This window comes from Corvus kubaryi, unplaced genomic scaffold (assembly GCF_017639235.1).
Source record: "Corvus kubaryi isolate FWS band 111438036 unplaced genomic scaffold, C.kubaryi_AGA036_p1.0 71, whole genome shotgun sequence".
Lineage (NCBI taxonomy): Eukaryota > Metazoa > Chordata > Aves > Passeriformes > Corvidae > Corvus > Corvus kubaryi.
In genome coordinates this window covers 10,019,401-10,039,918 of record NW_024582059.1, presented here as the reverse complement: position 1 = coordinate 10,039,918, position 20,518 = coordinate 10,019,401, and the positions used below count along the sequence as shown (strand labels likewise).

The following is a 20,518-nucleotide window of genomic DNA, read 5'->3' as shown; positions in this document are numbered from 1 at the left end:
GTCATCATAATTACTACTATTATTTTCCTCTGACAGCAGTTTTAATCTCTGTCAATAAAAAAAAAAGTATACATTTTTCAGATTTAAAGCATAATATTCAATATTATTTTCATAGATTTGAACAACTCAAGAGTTTTTAGTTTAGGAGTCATATTATCTGAGATTTACATTTTTAAAAATCTTTTTCCTTATAAGAAAAAAGGTAGTCATTTTGGTGATTTGATTTGGGATTTTTCTTTTGTTGGTTGGTTGGGGTTTTTTTGGTTTTTTTTTCTTCTTTAACTTCACCTTAGTGTAAAAACATGATGACAGGACTTTATTTTCCTTGTTCCTCATGAAAAAATACTCCCCCCCCATTCCAAACTAAGGGATTCCTCAGATTAAAGCAGTGGAATTCTTTAGCTAACAAGCAAGTTAATGCTAGTCTATATTCCTTTTCTTGCAGGATAATTAACTCTTCTGAGTCATTATGCTAGTGTCACCACCATAAACTGCCTCTGGCCTGGCAATACTGTGTCGATGGGTGCTAAAACAGTATTATCACTATATGCTTGCCAGGTGCTTTCTTCCTTGTGCATTTGCTGTTGCCCATTTATCAGTTGCAGGATACTTGTGTTCTGACAGATTTTTTTTTATCTGATTAGGGTGGCTTTATTATAAAGCTGTGTTACTGCAATAGATCATGGATTCTTCTTCTAGAGGTCTGGATTCTGCTTGATGTTCTAATTCAGACAACATTTGGAGCTTAGACAGCAACTTTAATCTATGTGTTATGTGTCTTACTGTGTTTGTGTCCCAGCCTTGTGTGTGTACCATATTCCAACACACCCCCTTTCCTTTTGTCATTTGTCTTCAACCATTCTTCATGAAAAGTGTTACCAACAAGAAGCATTTTTCCACGTCAGGCATTTATCAGCAGACATTCAGTAGGAATTTTTATATTCTAGAAGATGTATCTTCCCATATGTGAAGCCTGATGAGATGGCTCACCACCATAAGTCCAGATTCTGAGGGATTGTCAAGAAAAGAGTGATATGGAGTAGGGGGGAAGTGAGACTAAGTTTGATTTTCTAAAACTTTGTGAAACAAACTTTATTTTAAAGTTTAAATCTACACATCTGCATATGCATCGGCATGTTCTGTGCATGACTGAGAAGATAAACTGTGAAACTGCACAGTCTTGGATGGGATGGTGGGAAAGCTCCTATTTCAGCTGGGGAAGTGTTCCAGAGATGACAGGACTTGACACTGTAGACAGCTGAATACTGTTCCAGGTCTTGTCAAAAATCTATACAGGAAAATCTAAAAAGAGCGATGTAAGAAGTGGTTTGTAGCATCTTTGCTTTATAGAGGTTTAAAAGACACGGTGACCCATGGTGGCTGGGTCCATAGCAGATGACTTCTACAGGATATACATGGAGGAGACATAATCACAAATATTGTTAAGTATTTGATACACCAGTGGAAATTCTAGTATCAATTTATATTGGCTAAAATCTACATTTGTGATCAGTGTTTTGAAAACAGATTTTTCCTTTTCTTGGAACAAACTGAAAAGTCAGTAGGAATAGAAGACAATCTGGTTAATATTTCTGTATTTAATTGTATACATTCCTATTCTGACAGCAAGTTATACTCTGGTAGTATCTTGTAAAGGGTGTATTGCTGTTTGGATTATGATCTAAATCTGAACAAAATGTCTGAGATAAATTGTTGGATGAAAAATAACGTGCTCACTATCATGATCTCCCTGTTGTCCAGACTAGCATACTTACTAGAACATGACAAACATGTTTGTGTCTCCCACCTTGCCATACAGGAGATGATGTGCATTTGGGAACAGACACATCTTTCCCAGAATTCAGGCAGGAAGTGGTAAGGGTACATACCTGCAAACTCTAGTGGGTTGGTGCACTAAGTTGTGCTGCCAAGCCACAGGGTAGCCATGAACCCTCCTCCCCTCACCTTACCCAGTGATGAAGCCAAGTAATCAGTTCCAGATGTAATGAAACCCAGCTGATGCTTACTTCAGTCTCTAGAGCTATTGCATAAATACTGTATCTGAATGTATTTGAGACGGGACAAGAAGAACTTACAGGATCAGTGGACATGAGCAGTAAGGTAGAGAAACAAAAGGGGAAGTAGGACTGGGGAGAAATAAAAGATGAGAATAAGAAGACATGAAATGAAAGGGTGGAGGGAGGGAAAGAAAAAAGCAAAGACTATACTGAATGCATCTGAGATTCTGTGTAGCTGGAAAAGCATCTAGAAGAAAAAGAAAAGATTTATTAACAGTTTTTAAATGGAAGTAAATCATAGGAGCTGCCAAAATACTGATTTTGACTATAACAATCTCTTGTGAGGTTGTGTACACATATAAATGTGTGCTTATTGATTTGCAGATAAACACTGAAGTCATTGGGTGTCAACCTCATGGTTTTCTTTCTATGAAGTGTCATTTTCATATATTCTTTCTTTTTTTACCTGAAGAGAGATGTTTTTGAAGCTATTATTGAAAAGTAATAATTTTGTCTCATGAGAGGAACAGATGGCATGAAATGATAAGTACTTTTTAAGCATTTCCATGGGGAAAAGTATCCTGGTTTAAAGAGTTTTATCCACCTTGATGAAGTCCACTTTAGTTGAGCTATTTAGAAGCCTTGCTCAGGCTGCTCACAGCTGCAAGTACATCCCAATTTTGGAAATCTGTAGCTTAATCCGGCCTCATGATGTTTCTTCCTCACTATTCTGTGAAGTTTTTGTTGCCACTCATTACAGATTCTGGTACATCAGAGGAACATTCAGTGTTCTCTTCAGCCAAATAATCTCTTTGTAGTACTTGTTTCTGTCTATGTCATTCCAAAACTGAAAAGCAAGCTACTAAATTTATAAATAACCCAAACCTCAAATGAATAAATGCAATGTTATAAATAATTTTTTGAAATAAACTCACACCGATACTTAATTGAAGAAACTTAAGTAAGAAAACAAGGAAAATAAAGACTTTTTCTTCAATATTTTCTCCCTTACTAACTAAATATAATCATATTTTGAAGACAGTGATATCTGTGCAATCACATATGTGCCTGTGATGCAAGATGAAAGGCATACCCATCTTAGGGCTTTAAAATTTAATGAATACATTTACAGTGACTGTAGAAAGCAGTCATATCTTTCTTTACCTTGTCTTATCTGATCAGTTGCTATAATAGTCAGCATTTCCAGAATCTACAATAGAAATTTTTCAAATATATTTTAAAATATGTATTTTTGGTGTAGGTAATTTCTAATGCCCAGAAATATGTCCCAGAGGAGTTGGTGAAATGCACAGAAGCTGACAGCAAGCACAGAAGTATGAAATTGAAGCTTTTCAGAAACTTGGTGGTATGCATAAGCTGGTGTTAACATGATGTTATCAGCAAAACTAGAGAGTTGTTTTGGAAATGGTGCATTACATTTGGCAAAAATGAACGATGCTCCTTCTCAAGAAGAAACAGGATAGGTCATGTTAATAATGAAATGGAAAATTTCATTCAACCTAAATAACTTCCAAAATTTTTTCAATAACTATCTTTCTTACGTGCCTTTCCCCCCTCTCTTCTGCAATTTTTTCCTCTTTTGTACACCTTAAAGACCTTTCTCACCACTGTTGCAAAGACTCAGCACAGCAGTTTTTGGAAGACTTGAAGTTCAGCTTTGTGCATCTAAAAATACTAACTTTGGAAAATTAAGCACTGAGATGCCATAAAAGAGTGCCGAGACAAAATTTAACATCCCATCAACGTTGCATAAATACCTGATATGCTTTCTGCTCTTATTCTTAAAAATTGACACAGTCCAATTCTGCAAAAGTTCTTACTAAAAACACACACGAACAGCGAGAATTATTTTTCTGTTTTAAAAGAAAACATCTAAAACTCAAGTAAAGACAGTATTTTTTAGTGACAATGTCAGTGTTGTTGTGGAGAGTCATCTTATTCTCCATGTTCTGAACAAAGGCACATACTCTCTGTTGAATTTACAATGGATATAAGTTACACATAAGTGTAAAGTGTTGAACACTAAATGATAAAATTTGTTGCAAGTCTGTGAGGTTTTTTTTAAATTCTAATGTATCTCATTTGAAGTACCCATGCTAATACTGCTCTGTGATCCACTAGATTGCTTTATTTTTGCACAGGTCATTTTTAGCATATGCTCTCCTCTTATCTTAAAATAAAAGAAACAAAAAGAACATTTTTCATAGATTTTTAAAAGTAACTATTGCTGCAAGAACAATTGTGTTTGAGAAAATGTATCAAAAAACATTGAGATGCTATTGATGCATAGTCATTATTCATATGTGTCCATACAAATGGTCATTGCTGTGGGTGTGATATCACATATAAGGACAGGTATAATTGGAATAGGTAATTTGGCGTATTTTCTTAAACAGTAATGTATCATTTTATTTGAGAGAACTTATCATATTTTCTGGGCTGTTGTGGTTTCTGTTATTTTGGAAATATTTTTTATGTACAAGTGTTTTAACTATATCTTACTAATCTTAAGTGTAGCCTTTAAAATGGGATCTAAGTCTAAAAATGGGAATAGGTTATCTGAAAAATATTTAAATTTACTCTGAGATTCTTTTCTAAATACAATTTATAATTAACTATTGCAGCAACTTTATAGGCTAGAAATATATTGTTGTCTAACTTGGAATATTGAATCTATAAAAGTTGCAAGTTTATATATACACATAAACCTAGGATACCATAGCTGACTACTTTCAGATCAGCAATTCCAGTAACATGCATCAAATCAAATTTTAACCCATCAAAATAACTTTGAAATTTCCCTTAGGATTCACTGAATGGTGCATGAAATCAGTTTCAGAACATACTGAGAGGATATGTTAAGGTTGGGCAGGCAGTTTCAGTCTGCTGAGATGACACTAGAGACAGGAGGGAGAGAGCCTTATTATTTGCCACTTCGTTTACTGTCTCTTCAAGAGACTTAAATGCATAGAAGCATTTCATGAGGAGAAAGAACTAGTCTTTCAGTCAGGATATGCAAATTTTGGATTGTTTTGCTTATGCCTAATAAATCGCCTGTGAGAAACAGGCTGTCGACATTATGGGAGTAGATTACTGATTTCCCTTGCAACAGAAGACTTTGAAGCTGTATAGATCAGGAGTTACCTTTCTTGGCCTGGGTCTTCCCTTGGGCTGGAAAAGTTTTCAGAACAATTGAACGCAACTTCCCAGGGTTCTCAAAACAACATAGTCTGTAGGGTGAACCCTTTATCTGCACTGTTGTAAATATCCTAAACAAATGTAGTAGTGATACTTTTCAAAACATGCTCAGTATTCCTGTAGTACAGATACAGGAATATAAGGCAAAAACTAATGCATATAGATTTAGTGCACATTTGTGTGAAACACAGGGTCTTGAGGAGGTGTTTGAGTCAATGGACAAAGGAAGTGAAATTCATTTAATTAAAGTAAGAATTAAATTTAAAACACATGTATAATGAGCTTGGACTTTTTTTTTAGCTTAATCAGTTTGTGAATTTGAAATAAACAAAAAGTGATAATTGCTGATTTTAATGATAGTTGCCATGAATAATATTTTTTTAAAAATTAAAACATATGTAATATGTGAGCAAAGACATTCAGAGGAAATCCTGTAAAAATCAGTTAAAAATATCAGAGGGGCAAAGTTATTTTCAAGAGGTAATATACAATGATTATTAATTCAAGTGCATTGCAGTTGATTTACTTGTTTCATTCAAAATGTTAAAATACCTTAAATTATGTTCCCTTTATTTACTAAATGAAATAACAGTTAAAGAAGCTTTGAGCACCCATTTCCTGGGTGATTTCCATGTAAAATTAAGAAATATGCCTTAACACAGTAAAACCAACTGTATTGGTCCCAGGTCCAGCCATTCCAATGCTTTCTTTCAACCATGAACTTGAGTTGATGTCTGGAGAAGTGTAAGGATAGTATCACTATAATTTGTCCCAAGTGTTTCTGTAATCTGCACGTGTAAGCTTCTGGAATCTACAGTAACCTTTGGAAAAGATTTTTTTCAGATATATCACTTCAAACTGCTGTCCTTCATTTTGAACCTGGCCCCTCAGTTTTTTTGATGGCTTTCTGGTGTTAGAAGAAACAATAAACTATTGTGCTGTCGTGGAAATGCTTTCCCAGCATTTCCATGATATCCATGAATTTATTGGCTTCTGTCAAAGATCTCTGCATCATTAGGGTTTTTTTTTAATAAAAATTCATGCCTATCTGTTTTTTTTAATATATATTTAAACTGCTCCGTACCTTGATCACTCTTGTCTTTCCTCTGAGCTTTTACCTGCCTTACAGAGGACACAGAGCTGCATATAGTATTCTATAGTCTACAAATCATGGAGCAAAATTATTTCGGGTTTTGCTTGATTTCAGATGCTTTCCAAAGAATTTCTAATCATTGATTTGAATTTTTCTCTACTGGAGGGGACAGAGTTGATAAAACTGCTTATCATCACTCCACTGTTTCTCTCCTGACAAATGTACTTGCAGCCTATTAATCCAAAAGTCCTTCAGCTACTTCTTACAGTCACAGTCTACAGTTGTTCTTGTTACTTCAAAGAACCATTAAATAACATAGACTTTGCTTCAGTGGTAAGCACTTTATAAGTGCATACATCTATAAAATTTTCATAAATATAATCATCTATAGTTTATTTAGTAATTTTATTTATTTCAAATTATTTGTAAGAATTTTCTTTAAAGGTATTTGCTTCTTTAGTAATTTTTGGTCCTAAAAAATCAAAGATGAAAGCTGTTTCAGTAATAAAAGAATTTGATGCTAAATTCACTGAAGCAAGAGGTCAGCTGATATATTCTACTTTATCCTTTGTACTGTTAAACCATGAAGCACTCTTAATGTTTCTAGGTATTTGAATAAAATATACTCTATTCTTGTGAGAGGAAACAGAAACCTTGGGGTGTTAGCTTCACATTTGTCTTTCAGAGAAGCTTTAAGTTCTCCCATAAAATAAAGGTTTCCTAGGACGACCAATGAATCACTCTCTATTCTTTTCATTGACTAGTACTATAAAAAAATGCAGAAATTACTGTGTTTTCTTTCATGTTTTCTGATAATTTTCTGATGTAATTGGTTTCTACAGGACTTCCTATAAACAGGAGCTATTACAGTATTATATTTTCAACAAAAAATGTTTTTCAAGTCTCTTGTCAGAAAAGACAAAATAAGTGATAATTATAATGTTAAGAGCTTTCAGATTTTTTGTAACAACAATATTTCCTGAATTTTAATCCAAGCTTGGCAGCTAAAACATTAAGGAATCATGCAAAAGTTATTTATGCTTTTTCTTTTTTTTTTTTTTTTTTTTTCCAGCTTGTTAGTATGTGTGCTTTTAAATGGATTTTGGGAACAGAAAGACTTATTTGCTGGCATAAGATCCTAGCAACAGACACTCATGAACCATGTTCTGTTACTTTTCATACTGAAACATTTTACTAAATATGTGAATAATATGTTTACAACAAGTTCAAAGCAGAATATACAGCAGATAATGACAAAATTAGTCATGCTAATGGTGATGTGTGCTGATTTTAAAATTGCTGTAAAAGAACAGCAAAATGACACTGATGAAAAAGCTTTTGTTGTGTCAATTTAAGGAAAGTGGGAGCAATGCCAGAAGAGTAAAAGGCACATTACCTAGCTGCCTTTCAGCTAATTCAAGCCACCCAGTAATGTTATACATTAAGTACAGAGTTCATGGACAAAAGGCTTTTTGCTTGGTTTTAAAAGTTGTTTTAATCTAAATTAGGTTTGAAATAGGCAAACAAAATAAATACAGCCTTGATGTTGTCTTAATTTTAAAAAGTGGGTATCATTTGGCATAATGTTCATTAGTTTAGACTCAGAAGAGTTTTGTGGCTGCTTTGAATACATACACAGAACTTATGGAAGCAAATGAGAAGGTTCAAATTGCACATTTGTTAATGGAATTAAATTAACCAAGGCAGTCTCCAGTTGAGTAAGAACTTCCTCCCTTCCTCACTTTAACAAGATAATCAATTATAAAGTGATACACAGACTACAAATACAACATCTCATACTTTTTAGCTTTTAAAACCTTTTATTCAGAGTGATATTGTGGTTTTTCTTTACTCATCCTTAAGAGGCAGTAAGGAACTTACTTAGCCTCACTAAATTTCATGTACTTCAGTGCTTCTCTTCTCTTCCAAATCAGTAGCCTGATTTGGTATTCTAAGACCACAAATGAATTTTATGATTGTGTACAGTCCCCTACAGGCTATTTTGTGCCATCAAAGGAGTTGGAGATTGGATTTTTTTCATGTATAGGAAAAGAACTGAAATAGCCCTGCTTTTACTATTTATTCTTTAACTTCTTCAGAAAGCTCAAATCCAAGTATAACAACTCTCCTCCTAAATGTGCTAAATTTAGAGCATCAAACTGTTCCACATTATGCACATCAACCCAATGTAGTTAGGATTAAGAAAACAGAATTGTTGGTCAAAGCACTGTACAGCTGTCACTATCTTTTTTTTTCCTAGCAGAGCCCTACTCTGCTTTAAAAGTACAATGATATAATTTTATCTGTTGACTTGGAAGAATATTGATAAAGCTTAACTCATACTAAGAATGGCAACCTAAGATGTATGACTCTTGAAAAAAACATGCTAAAATAGGGTTCCATTATTTGTTTATCTGTATTGCTGTTGTAATAGTTTTGCAACATGTCAACTTTGAAAACTCCTTTTTCCTGCCTTTCTCAATTTACTTACTACATTTTGGTCAAACTGAGAAAATTCAAGTGCTTACATTCTAATCTAATTGATCATCATTTGCAGTATTTCTTGGTTCAGTTGGAGTGATGTCATGTTGCATTGGATTTCAGTAAGTTCTGAAGATATTTTGAAAGATATCAGAAAGATATTTATATTAGAAAGTACTTAGAAAATTGTAATAGAAGAACTATTCGTAATTTGATCTAATTTTACCTGAAGGACAAGCAAAAGTAGGTCTATAGAATAGATTCTAGATAACTAAAGAGAAGCAATGAAAAAAAAAGTGCTTTCATAATTTTCAGTAAAGCACTTGGGATGTTTACACATTAGAATCTGTTTAGTCAACTAAAATCCTGGAAGTTAGTAGTGATAAAATGAACAAGGACCTGGATGAAAGGGAGATGATATGGGTTCAGTGAAACAGGAAAATACCACTTTGAGAAGGAGTTATTGAAGCTCTCCAAAGACCACCTGGGAAGCAAACTTATTTAAAGATTGGAATTGGATAACCTTAAAGCCTGGCACAGTAAAAGTGATATGAAAATTAATGTTACAAAGTACAAGTTCTTATACTAGGTTAATGATAAGAAATTATACTTTAGTATAATTACTGAGAAGTAATCTACTGGAAAGAGCAGAGTAGAAGAAGATTGTGTGACTTGTCATTTACAGGGCAACTCTGAGAAACCAGATGAGATCTGCGTGAAAATGGCAATTGCATTCTACAGACATTTTGACCAAAGTCTTTCAGAAAAAGATATGGATTAGTTGATATATTCCACTTAATTAATCCTAAATATCGTGTACAGTTTTCTTTCACGTGTTTTCAAGAGGGATAAATTCAAGCTGGATCAACTACAGTAGTAACTTCAGTAACAAAAACAAGTTGGGAAGAGCCAGAAGAACTTGGCTCAGGACCATAAAGCAGGATGAAGGGTAGGGAAGTTTGCAGAATGGCTTCAGCAGATGGGGAATTTATCAAACCCTTTCAACCATCTAACACACATTCCTCAACCAGTGCAGGAATATCTTACATTTAAATGATTCGTTTTGATTTGGTTTACTTGTTTGGGGTTTATTGGTTGGTTGTTTGGTTTTGGTTTTGCTTTGTTGTCTAAAATCTTTGATATTTTTGAACCTCTTCAGTAAGAGTTCCTTTTTCCTGGTCAATGTTAAAGTTCTAAAATATCTTCCCAATAGTTAATATTTACTCTGCTTTCACTCCTTTTGTCCTATTTTATAATAGCTTTATTTTATTTCCAACCAGATATTTTTACATTGTCTGTTGTCTTCATCTCTTAACTATGCTTCTAGCTTTTATTTAAACATTTGGGTTGTTATGGTTTAGATTTTTTTTTTTGTTTGTTTGCATTTCTCTCCTTTATCTGAAAGTGTGTATCCAGTAACTTTTATAATTAAGAACCAGGGATGCGTGTCAGATTGATACTGCATCTGGAGGAGTTACAAACAAACTCATTAATATGGTACACCATAGTAGAGGATCCACGCTTCTAAAAATAGCAAGCTGTAAAAGGTAGTGTCTGCTGGCTACTTAAAATATTACTGCTCTGTAACCAGCAATACCCACATTTGCTTTTTTGCTTGGTGATGGTGTCAGTAAACAGAATTAATTTCACTTCCAAATTTTCTAAACCTTTACTCTGCTTTTTCATTTAACGTTAAATGAACAAAACGTGTGTGACTAAACTTCAAACAATTATTATTGATCGACAAATGCAACATGGAGGGAAAGCTAGGAGTCATCCTGGTCAGGAATATCTCTTAATGACGTGACATCAGTATCTGTCTAAAAATTATTTGCTCTCAGAACCAGGTTTATTTCTTTCAAGGAGAAAATAAGAGATGCTAAATGCATCATTTAATTCCTGGCCAGTATTTCCAAAAGAATGTCATAGTGCCTGAACTGTGACACCAGTTCTGCTTTCTGCACTTGACAGCTTTTTGTACACACCACACCTATCCACCCCCAGCAGTGTTTGCCTCTTTCACTGTGGTTGCAGACAGTTAATGGACAGGAATTTTCAGGGAGTTACCTGCCAAAGATTCTGCACCAGGTACTGCCCTGTAAGCTTAGTGCTTTTTGGGTTGGGTGGTAACGTTTTTTCCCCCAATAAGAAGAAAATATATGCTATAGTTTTCTCTCAAGAAAATAAGCTATAATGTAATTACATACCTTTTTTCCTATTAAATAATAATATAAATATATATAGTTTTATAATATATGACAGTTTTTGCATAAATATTCAGTATTTTGCAGGAAAGCAACGATTCTAGCATTTATTGCAATAGGTTTTTTTTCATAACTGCTAAGATATGTGTAACATCACTGAGTTGACTAGTTCCAGGTAGTACAACTGTTTCTTCATATTTTAAAATTCTGCATTTGGCCCTTTTGTTACAATATAGTCATGAGATAAAAATTGCAAATGGCATATCAAAAATAATTCAGAATTTTTTCAGAAATTCTTTGGGAGTTTCTCTGGCAAAACTAGTATTATCATCCTATATTATTATTATTGTTGTTGTTTTTAACATTATCTTAATTATTTTTTATGATAAGGTTATCATTACTATTCAAAGCAAGGCAGTTTGAAAAAAACCCATTTGAACTCTTGGTGTCAACAAAATGATAGTCTCTCATTTTGGTTTCAGAATATTTTGCTCATTTAGGAAATATAAAGTTTTATATTTGATAGAGGCTCTGTTTTCTAGTGTCATCCTCTAATTAAAAGTTATAAACATCTGTAAGAGTGACTGCCCTTGTTTATGTAAGCATCCATAGTAATACTGAAGTTAAGTGAAAAAAGACTATGAAATCTTGTAGAATTTAAATTGCCTGTGTCAGTTTACCATGTGAAGGTTAGCAGTTTTCATAGACAGCCCTACACCAGCTGATTTCATGATCCCTCCTTCATGCCTTTCCTAAATTGAATAGTGACTTTGAAAAATACAGGAAATATAAATTTATAAATGAAATATCAGAATATTTATCTCACTTTTGAGATCTTCTCTTGAGTAAAAAAGCAAAATATGTGTACTATTTGTTGGCTACCAGAAGTTTTGAATCATTCAGTAGCAGTTACATCTCAGTAAGTCTGCAAGGTAGTGTCACTGAAGAACCATCTCCTGTAGCATGGAACATGAAGTGCTTCTGAGAGTGCAGTAGATTTTTAAAAGTACAGTAAACAGCAGAAGGGTCATTAGTACATTTCCTTCATGTAAGGCATTGTGTCAGGTATTGAATCTAGTTAAAAAAGGTTGGTCTCATTTGGGCCCATCTGGTGGGCACTATCACTTACATTTTGAGTCATAGAGTGCACTTTTTCTGAAAGAGGAAAGAATCAGGGGGCCTCTCTTTAGAACTAAGTATAAAATTATTATTCTTAATCATATTTTTAAAGGATTTAATTTAATTATTGAAAAGCTATGCTTACTTTCCTGAGGATGCTAACATGCTTTTCTAATGCTGGGAAGGGTGGAAGGAGGAGGGGGGGAAGTGTTAATTACAAAGTATTGCTTTTATGAGGCTAAAAGGAACCTATAGAAGATCTTAACTTTGTTACAGATTCCTTCTTTCCTATAATGAAAGAGTTAATGTGTCTCTTATTTGACAGTATTTTCATAATTAAAGGAGAATAGACACAGGATGCCTTTTGTAGTTTACTTGAAGAATGAAAGATAAAAAACGTGGAGATTTTTCATGCTTTAGCAGCTGAGTGGAAAAATTGTTATTTGGATGATCTTCAGTTCCTATATAGTTCTTTTGTCTAATATGACAAAATCCTTACAAGTATAGAATTTTAATAGGTTATATTTAGTTAGGCCCACCCCAGGTGAAAAGCTAACTCTCAGCTGATCAGTCTGTAACTTGAAGCAATTACACAAGAGGGAAGAGTATGCAATGTTGTCAGTTTGATGTGTATCACTCTTTTCTATGCAAGTGTCCAAATGAGTTCTGGACATAGAAGTGAATTAGCCTTCTGTTAATACTGGAGCTTTTTAATACATATATGAACAGAGAAAGATTCAAGGTCTGGACTCCTATCACATATGTCTAAATTTTGTAAGATTTTTTTAAAGATTGACTAATGATGAACAGTTAGTTAGCCCGAAAAAAAATAGAATAAAAGTTCTGACTTGTCCACTGCACCTACCTTAACTGTCAGATAACTTCCGGTGTCTGATTTTGGATACACAGTCAGGTGTGCCTCTGGAATTCACTTTCGTGTTAAATGCTGCTTCTTACAGGCTGATGCTTGTCAGTCAATTTAATTGAAATGTCACACTGACCTTTATATGTGATACTCTGAACTTACTGGGGTTTTTGGAAGTTCTTTTTACTTTCATTCCAGCTAAAATACTTGAATTACCAGTATACAAAAAGTTCAAGCTGATTAGGTTCATGAAACTGCCTGCTAATTGATCTTACAAATAATATGTTTTTTGCAGATGTAATTCAGCTGAGTCTGCCTGAAGATCAAAAAATAAGCACCACTGCAGCAACAGTGGGACAGAGTGCTGTCTTAAGTTGTGCCATCCAGGGAACCCTGAGACCTCCCATCATCTGGAAGAGGAACAATGTCATTCTGAACAGCTTGGATTTGGAAGATATCAGTGTAAGTAACAGAAAGTTCTTTTTAACAGCTCTTTATCAAAACCTCTCATAAATAATAGAAAAGTGATGCATAACAAGCAACATACTTCTGCTGTTTCAAAGAAAAGAAATGGAAATGATATGCAGCAAACTCCATCTGTTTTTATTTGCTGTGTATTTGAACCCCTGTTAAATATAGAGAAAATATGTTTCACAGACCAATCATTTAAAAAATAAATATAGCAAAAGAAGCACATGAGGACTAGATTGCAGCCCAAAATAGACTCAGCATTAGACATTCAGGATTGCACAGTCTTCAAATATTTAAAAGAAAAGAGAAATCTGAGACATGAATATTTTCATGTACAAACATCATAATAATAATCTTCTTTTATAATAGTTCAATAGAAATATATATTTTTCCAAAATAAGTATTTCATAATAAAATCATTTGTTTTGCCCATTCCTCCAAATATTCAGCAGTTATCTGGTACCTCTCGAAGAATGAAACACAGAATATTGGTATAATTTATAAATATTTTTGTCAGGAAGGCAAGTTTTTGCCACCTAACAGTGCTATGACCTAAAAATACAGAGGAAAATAGAAAAAGATAATTAGAATTACATCTTCTGGCATAACTAAAAATAGGCTTTCGTTTGTATTTTGTATGCTTCTGGGTATGCTTTCTTTGTTTTGGCCATTTTATGTTAGCAAAGTTCTAAATGTGGACGAATTGTTACATCGGGAGTTGTGTTGTGTGTCTAGCCCAAGTGAGTCTGAAATCACCTGCACTGTTGTGTGTGTGGAATATCGCCACAATCAAATACCTAGTTTGTCTATTTTTATTTCTTTTTTTTATGAATGTTTTATTTTTAAGGTGGAAATTGTTGCCACACGTAATCTCTCTTTGATTTCTGGATTTGTTAGTTCTGTTAGTAAACTGAGCTTCCTCACAGTGGTGCTTTGTAAGATAAAGGACAGTTTCAAAGCTTGAAAGCTCATCTTGCTTGAGTGGTGGCTTTAAGTCTCTTGAGAGGCTTAGGATAAACCCAACATCATCTGAAAAGTTCTCTGTTCAATAACAATTGCTTTTGTTAGTTTGATATTAATCATATGACTGACGCTGAAAAGTGTCTTGCCCATGTTCACAAGATCCTGTCTGCAATATTTGTTACCTTTCTGTAAATATTCATGATGTTCCAAACCATTATTTGGAGTTCTTACTAATCAATTCTAAGTGTAATAGCTGGCATGAGCCCTAGATAGAAACAGGAAGATGCATCTGTACGTGCAGAAATAAAAGGGAAATGATGAATGGAAATGATGAAGCTAACAGCTCAGCTTCAGACTGAAGGGTTCAGTTGGCTTTTTTTGCAGACATAAAAGAGCAAGTGTTTTCTAAGCTTGATACATACGTTTTGGGTATAAAAAAAGCCAAACAAAAACCAAAACAACAAAAACCAAGCAGAGAAAGTTCTTGTGCTTGGTGCAGGTGCCCAGGAATTGGCAGCAGGGGCCACAGGTGTGGCTCTCAGGGAAAAGGACAGGGGGTGTCCCGTGCTGTATGCAGCCAGTCCCAAGGGACCATCGGCAGGGCAGCTACTCAGACACACTCGTGGCATCTCTGAAAGAAAATTCAAAAAAGGGCATAAAAGCCCAGGGAGAGAGAGAGAGAGATTAGAGAACAAAAAAGCAAGAAGCAGCAGAGGTAAGTCTAAGGCTGGAGAAGCAGAAGGTACTCCTTGGTGAAGCAGTTATCCAAAACATCCACATTGGAGCAGGTTTATCTTGAAGGACTTGACCAATTGCCTGACCAGTCTGGTGACCTTCTATGATGACAGTTGTTGACAAGGAAAGATCAACAGATATTACCTATCCAGACTTCTGCAGGGCCTTCAGTTTGGTACCATGCAACATCCTTCTCTCCAAATTGGAAATGGATGGATGGATGGATGGATGGATGGATGGATGGATGGATGGATGGAGCCAGAGGTTATGGTCAACAACTCTGTGTTATTGTGTCTAAGTGGAGGCCAGTGAACAAGAGGTGCCTCTCAGGGATCTGTCTTGGGAGTGGTGCTCTTCAACATCTCTATCAATGACACAGACAGTGTGATCGTGTGCACCTTCAGCAAGTTTGCACATGACATACAGCTGAGTCGTGCATTTGACACATCAGAAAGATGGGATGCCATCCAGGGGGACCTGGACAAATCTGATAAGTGGACCCAGAGGAACCTCATGAGGTTCAATGAGTCCAAGTGCAAGGTGCTGCACCTGGGTCAGGGCAATCCCAGATACAAGTATGGACTGGGAGAAGTCATTGAGAGCAGATGAGAAAGACTCTCATGGGTGAGAGCTGGACATGAACCAACAGTGTGTGCTTGCAGTCTAGAAGGGCAACTGCATCCTGGGCTGCATCAAAAGAGGAGTGGCCAGCAGGTCAAGGGAGGCAATTCTCTAAATTTCCCAAGATCAAGGCTGTTCTTGCCCACCATGGTACTTACTAAGCAATCTCCCAGTGTTTGTCTGAACCCATGAGCTTTCTCATTCACATTTCTCTCATTTTCTGCCCCTGTCCTACTGTGGGGAGTGGAGAAGGAGTGAGTGAGAGAGCAGCTGGATGGGAGCATGGCTGTTAGCCAGAGCACATTTCCGAAATACTTACCACAGCTAGAAGAGAGTTGAGTGTTGAATTTTGAAAACTTGTGAGATGCCCACTTTGAAGTGAGATCACAGTGGTGATCAGACATTCAAAGAAATGTTGAAATCGCTAGAATTGGCCAGATTAATTTATATTTAATAGGAGAGGAGGAATGTGTGATAGTGTATTGGGTTAACAACCCACAAACATTAAAAAAAAGGTCTGCAAAATGTTACCTGAATGCTAGGGTTATGTTGGTGCCTTCGTTTTGTGTACAGGTACAGTAAGACTTTTTAAAGGAGTAAAAGCTTCCAGTGACAGGAGTGCATAATTCTGAGGATGACCATATTCATCATTTGTATGTTAGCTTAAGAAAATTGTAAACAATCAGGAATGTTTGGAATTCTTTTTAAGCAAAAATTATATTACAGTTTAGTCCCTTAATATTAACAGTTTAATTGCGATTCAGATACAGAAAGAGGTCAGATTCAATATCCACAGAGTGAGGCACTAAAATTAATAGAGCTCAAATATGTATATATGTGGAATATTAATCTGTCTTTGCAGATAAAGTAAAATAGAGAGGAAGAAATAATTAATGGTGTCTGGATTTAAAAAAGAAACAACAAAAGAATGGACAGAAAGACACTGAGTTAGATCCGTCCCCAGACCTTCTTTTCTTCAAAATTTATTTTATGTTTCACTGTTTTCACAGATTTGATCTCTCTCAATTTATTTCTAGATTCTATACTCCTTGTATAATATAAGATGTCCCCAGAGACAGGTACTCCAGGTTTTACTATGGCTATATTTAAACTACAGTGATGTTTGCCTAACTCTGGGAATTCTTAATTTACTCAGTTATACAAGAACCACATCTGTGCATCTCAAGACTAATAATATTGTGTAAAGGGCAGTACATTTTCTGAAAATAACAAGGCCAACACTGGCCTGGGAAGATAGGGTTATGGGTTTTTTTCAGTAAAATGCATCAAAGATCAACATAACTGGAAGTCAGCACATGTATAGGAAACCAGTCAGACAAAGCAGTAGTGACAATGGGATTTTGTAAATCATAGCAAGTGCTCATAATTAGAAATTCAGCTTTTGCAACTATCCAGGTCTCAATACGAATTAAGCTATTTGCTTTGAGGAGGGGAAAATTCAGAACAATATAATGTCCTAGTGTTTTGTCAAATGGAAAAATGCAACAAGAAGGAAAGGAATCCAGGTCTAAACCGAAATTGATAGTTCAATTTATGTTATTTTTGTTTTTTAAATACTCTACTCCTCTACTGAAAGTGTACAAGATATATCTCTAAAGCTGTCAACCGTGGAGTGGCTAAAAATGAGTCTTGATAATGACTAATGTCTTGTATACTCTAAGACATTTTAAAGAAATATTAAGAAATACTTTCAAAGCATGAAAATAGAAATTTGTGTTTAAGTGGTGCATTTAAAAATGTTCTACAAAGCGTGTGTTAATAATATTACTGGTAATATCCAGTTGATAATTTTATAAGTCCTTAGTACTACTCAACTCTTCTTATGGTACTAATAACTACTATTTGTGGAAGTAGGGCATCTTGCTACTAGTCCTTCTCTTACTGAAACTGATGGGAGGCAGGGATAATTAGCATCCGAGTGAAATTATGAAAAATTATATGCCTCTGCAAATTTTACTTAAATTGTAATATAATTATGCTGTGACTCACTACAGAACTGATATCACAGGGCATTTTGCTGATATTTCAGTACACATATAGAAAGGCTTTTTTTTTGCTTGCTGTTTTCCTGCATCTTAAATTTAATATTTGCCTTTCCACTTTCCTCTTGTTTTTATCTAACCTACTATTCATTAGAGATAATAATTCCCATGTATGAAAAATAGCAGCTGTATTTCCCAAATGCAACACGTATTACTTTTTTAGTGTTAATTCATTCACTTTTTAAAGTCTTCATAACTTATTTTACTTTATTGTTTTTCTGATATTTTATTCCACCTTTGCCTTCAGGTTCTTTCCTGTACATGGGAGCAATCACACTTATAAAATCTCGGCCCCTTTTCTTACATTTTTTGAAGATCTACTGAGATTTGTCCACATGCAAAGTTTAACAATAACTTTCCAAAATAGTGTCATTCAACTTCTTCCTCTTGGTAAAAGCTCATAATATCTTTCTTTAGGCTGCCTTCATGGAAAGCATGTAATATTTCCATTTTGGGGGTTTTGAAGTTATGTATAGGTTATCTTTTCTTTCAAAACTTCTCATTTCTTTAGCTTGGTAGAATTAATTTGCACATTAAAACTGTCACTTTTTGGTGACAGCTGGCGTTTTCTTCTTGACATATTTGCCCTTCGTCCAGAAAGAAAAAACACAACCCAAAACACTGTAAAGGAGAATGCCACTAAAAGCTAACATTTTCTGAAGAACGTGATAGCTTCCATTCTGTAGAGTTCTGATCAGCAACTGTTGACAGAAAGGTTTCCAGATTGTCCGAAACACTAAGCACCTTTCCTAGAAAGGACTCCAGACATCTGACCTCTTCTTTTTCTTCCAGCTTCTCATCCTTTGTTCCTTTTATTATTCTTAAGAAAAATGTCAGGAGAGCCTCATGAATTATTCCTTTCAACATTGTTTTCTCCCATGGGATAGTATGGACCCACATACAAGCTTCTCTTTATGCATTGTTGAATTGTTCTTAGTACAACACAGTTATGACTTTAATATGATGGTTAGAAATATTAATGCCCTGTCTGAGAAAAATTTGTGTCTGTGTGCTTGTGTGTTTTTGCTTCCAACAGAGTCCCAGGTGAACCATAAATGTCAGGGAAATATTCTTCAATCTTTTTTATCTGCTCCCCAAATCAGATAAAACAACTCTTAGAAATTAAAAAAAAAAAAAAAAAAAAAAAAGATTTAGGATATAAACTAGGGGACTTAAATTTAAAGAAAGAGAAAATTAATAGTCAAAAGAAAGTAGTGTCCTGGCTCTGGCCAGACATGGTAAATTTTTGCAGTAGCCAGGAAGGGAGCATGTCTGGGACTCTGAGGGCATTCTATGCCGCCTCATGTCGTTTTTCAGAAATGGGGAAAGGGCTCCCTTTCCCACTGAGTTGAGTCACAAAGGGAGAAGTCAGGTGTTTTGGGGGGTTTCTGTGGGTGCAGGTGAGCAATCAAGTATGAATCATTCACTTCTTTTCTTCTTGTATAATCTTTCATTAGAATTGTTGCTGTTACTGTTTGTTGTCTTACTCCATTGCTATTTCCAGTAAATTGTTCTTACCTCAACCCATGATCTTTCCCTCTTGAGAATTTCTCCAGTTCTCCTCTCCAGGCTGCCGCAGGGGGAGGCGGCATGATTGAACTCCACATGGTTTGGCATGTTTCACTAAGAACATTAAATTAGGGAATACCATACCTAAACCATGACAAAAAGATATTAAACATTCATGTAAACCTATTTCTTTTTTCTCAAATGTCCTAAAAGAGGGAATGCCTGCTTGCAGTCAATGCACTCACTTTCTGATTTGCTGCAGCAAGCTCTGCATGCTCTTGTTTCATTCCTGAGGAGGTTTTTCTCCTCCCTGAAGTTTTGCCAAGGGGCCATCTTATTGCTTGTGTGAGGGAAAGTGTAGAGGTCCTATGACATGAAGGGAGCACCAGAGCTTACTTCCTTTCAGAGGTGATGCTGCTAACCTCTTCCTTTTTGGAAGTCAGTAACTCATAGTCCAACAATGAACAAATTAAACTGTTCAATTGTAGTACCATAGGCAAAAAGCTGGCAGTTTGTACAAAATCTGAATCCTGATCAGTTTATTTTGAGTTTTTACCAGTAAATTTCAGTGCAGCAATTTCAGTGTGTGATCTTCGATGTGGTATTCTGTGTGTTACAACCAGGATATATATATGAAGTTATATATATATATAACTTCTTATATATATGAGGTTCACTTTGAAAGCCTAGTTGCACGTTTTCCTTTTATGTTATGCTTATGACACCTCTTAAACACGTTACATCTCTCTCAGATATTTTCTACTGATTTTTCTGATGAGGTGGTTGGATTTGATTAACAGTGACTCATCAAAGTCAGCATGTTTCTATTTTTATCTATATTGAATTGCCCTTTATCTGTTACACAGTTATTTTTTTAAGTAGGATGTATTATTATCTTTTCTATTTCATGAGTTGAATACCATTTTTGTTTTGTTTTTTTTTTTCTACTCCACTTGTTATGATCCAGTTGAGAGATGCCTCTGCCTGAATTAAAGTCAAATGAGACCATATGCTGAAGTCAGTACTACGGATTTTATTTAACAGTAAATGTGAGGTACAGAGATAGAAAGAAATAGGAAGGAGCGGGGGGGCAGAGAAGGAGAGAGAGATCAAGCAGAAAATAGTCACCACACTGTGGATCCAGAGGCATCCCATTG

At 35.1% G+C, this 20,518-nt stretch overlaps 1 protein-coding gene across 2 annotated transcripts in view; it reads left to right on the top strand.

Moving 5' to 3' along the window:
- FSTL5 (follistatin like 5) overlaps window positions 1–20,518 on the top strand; it is a 278,658-nt gene that overhangs the window by 172,126 nt on the left and 86,014 nt on the right. For both annotated transcript variants that reach the window (XM_042049795.1, XM_042049794.1), the window contains exon 7: window positions 13,295–13,461. In XM_042049795.1, the coding sequence (XP_041905729.1) occupies window positions 13,295–13,461 (167 nt within the window). The remainder of the gene's footprint in view (window positions 1–13,294; window positions 13,462–20,518) is intronic.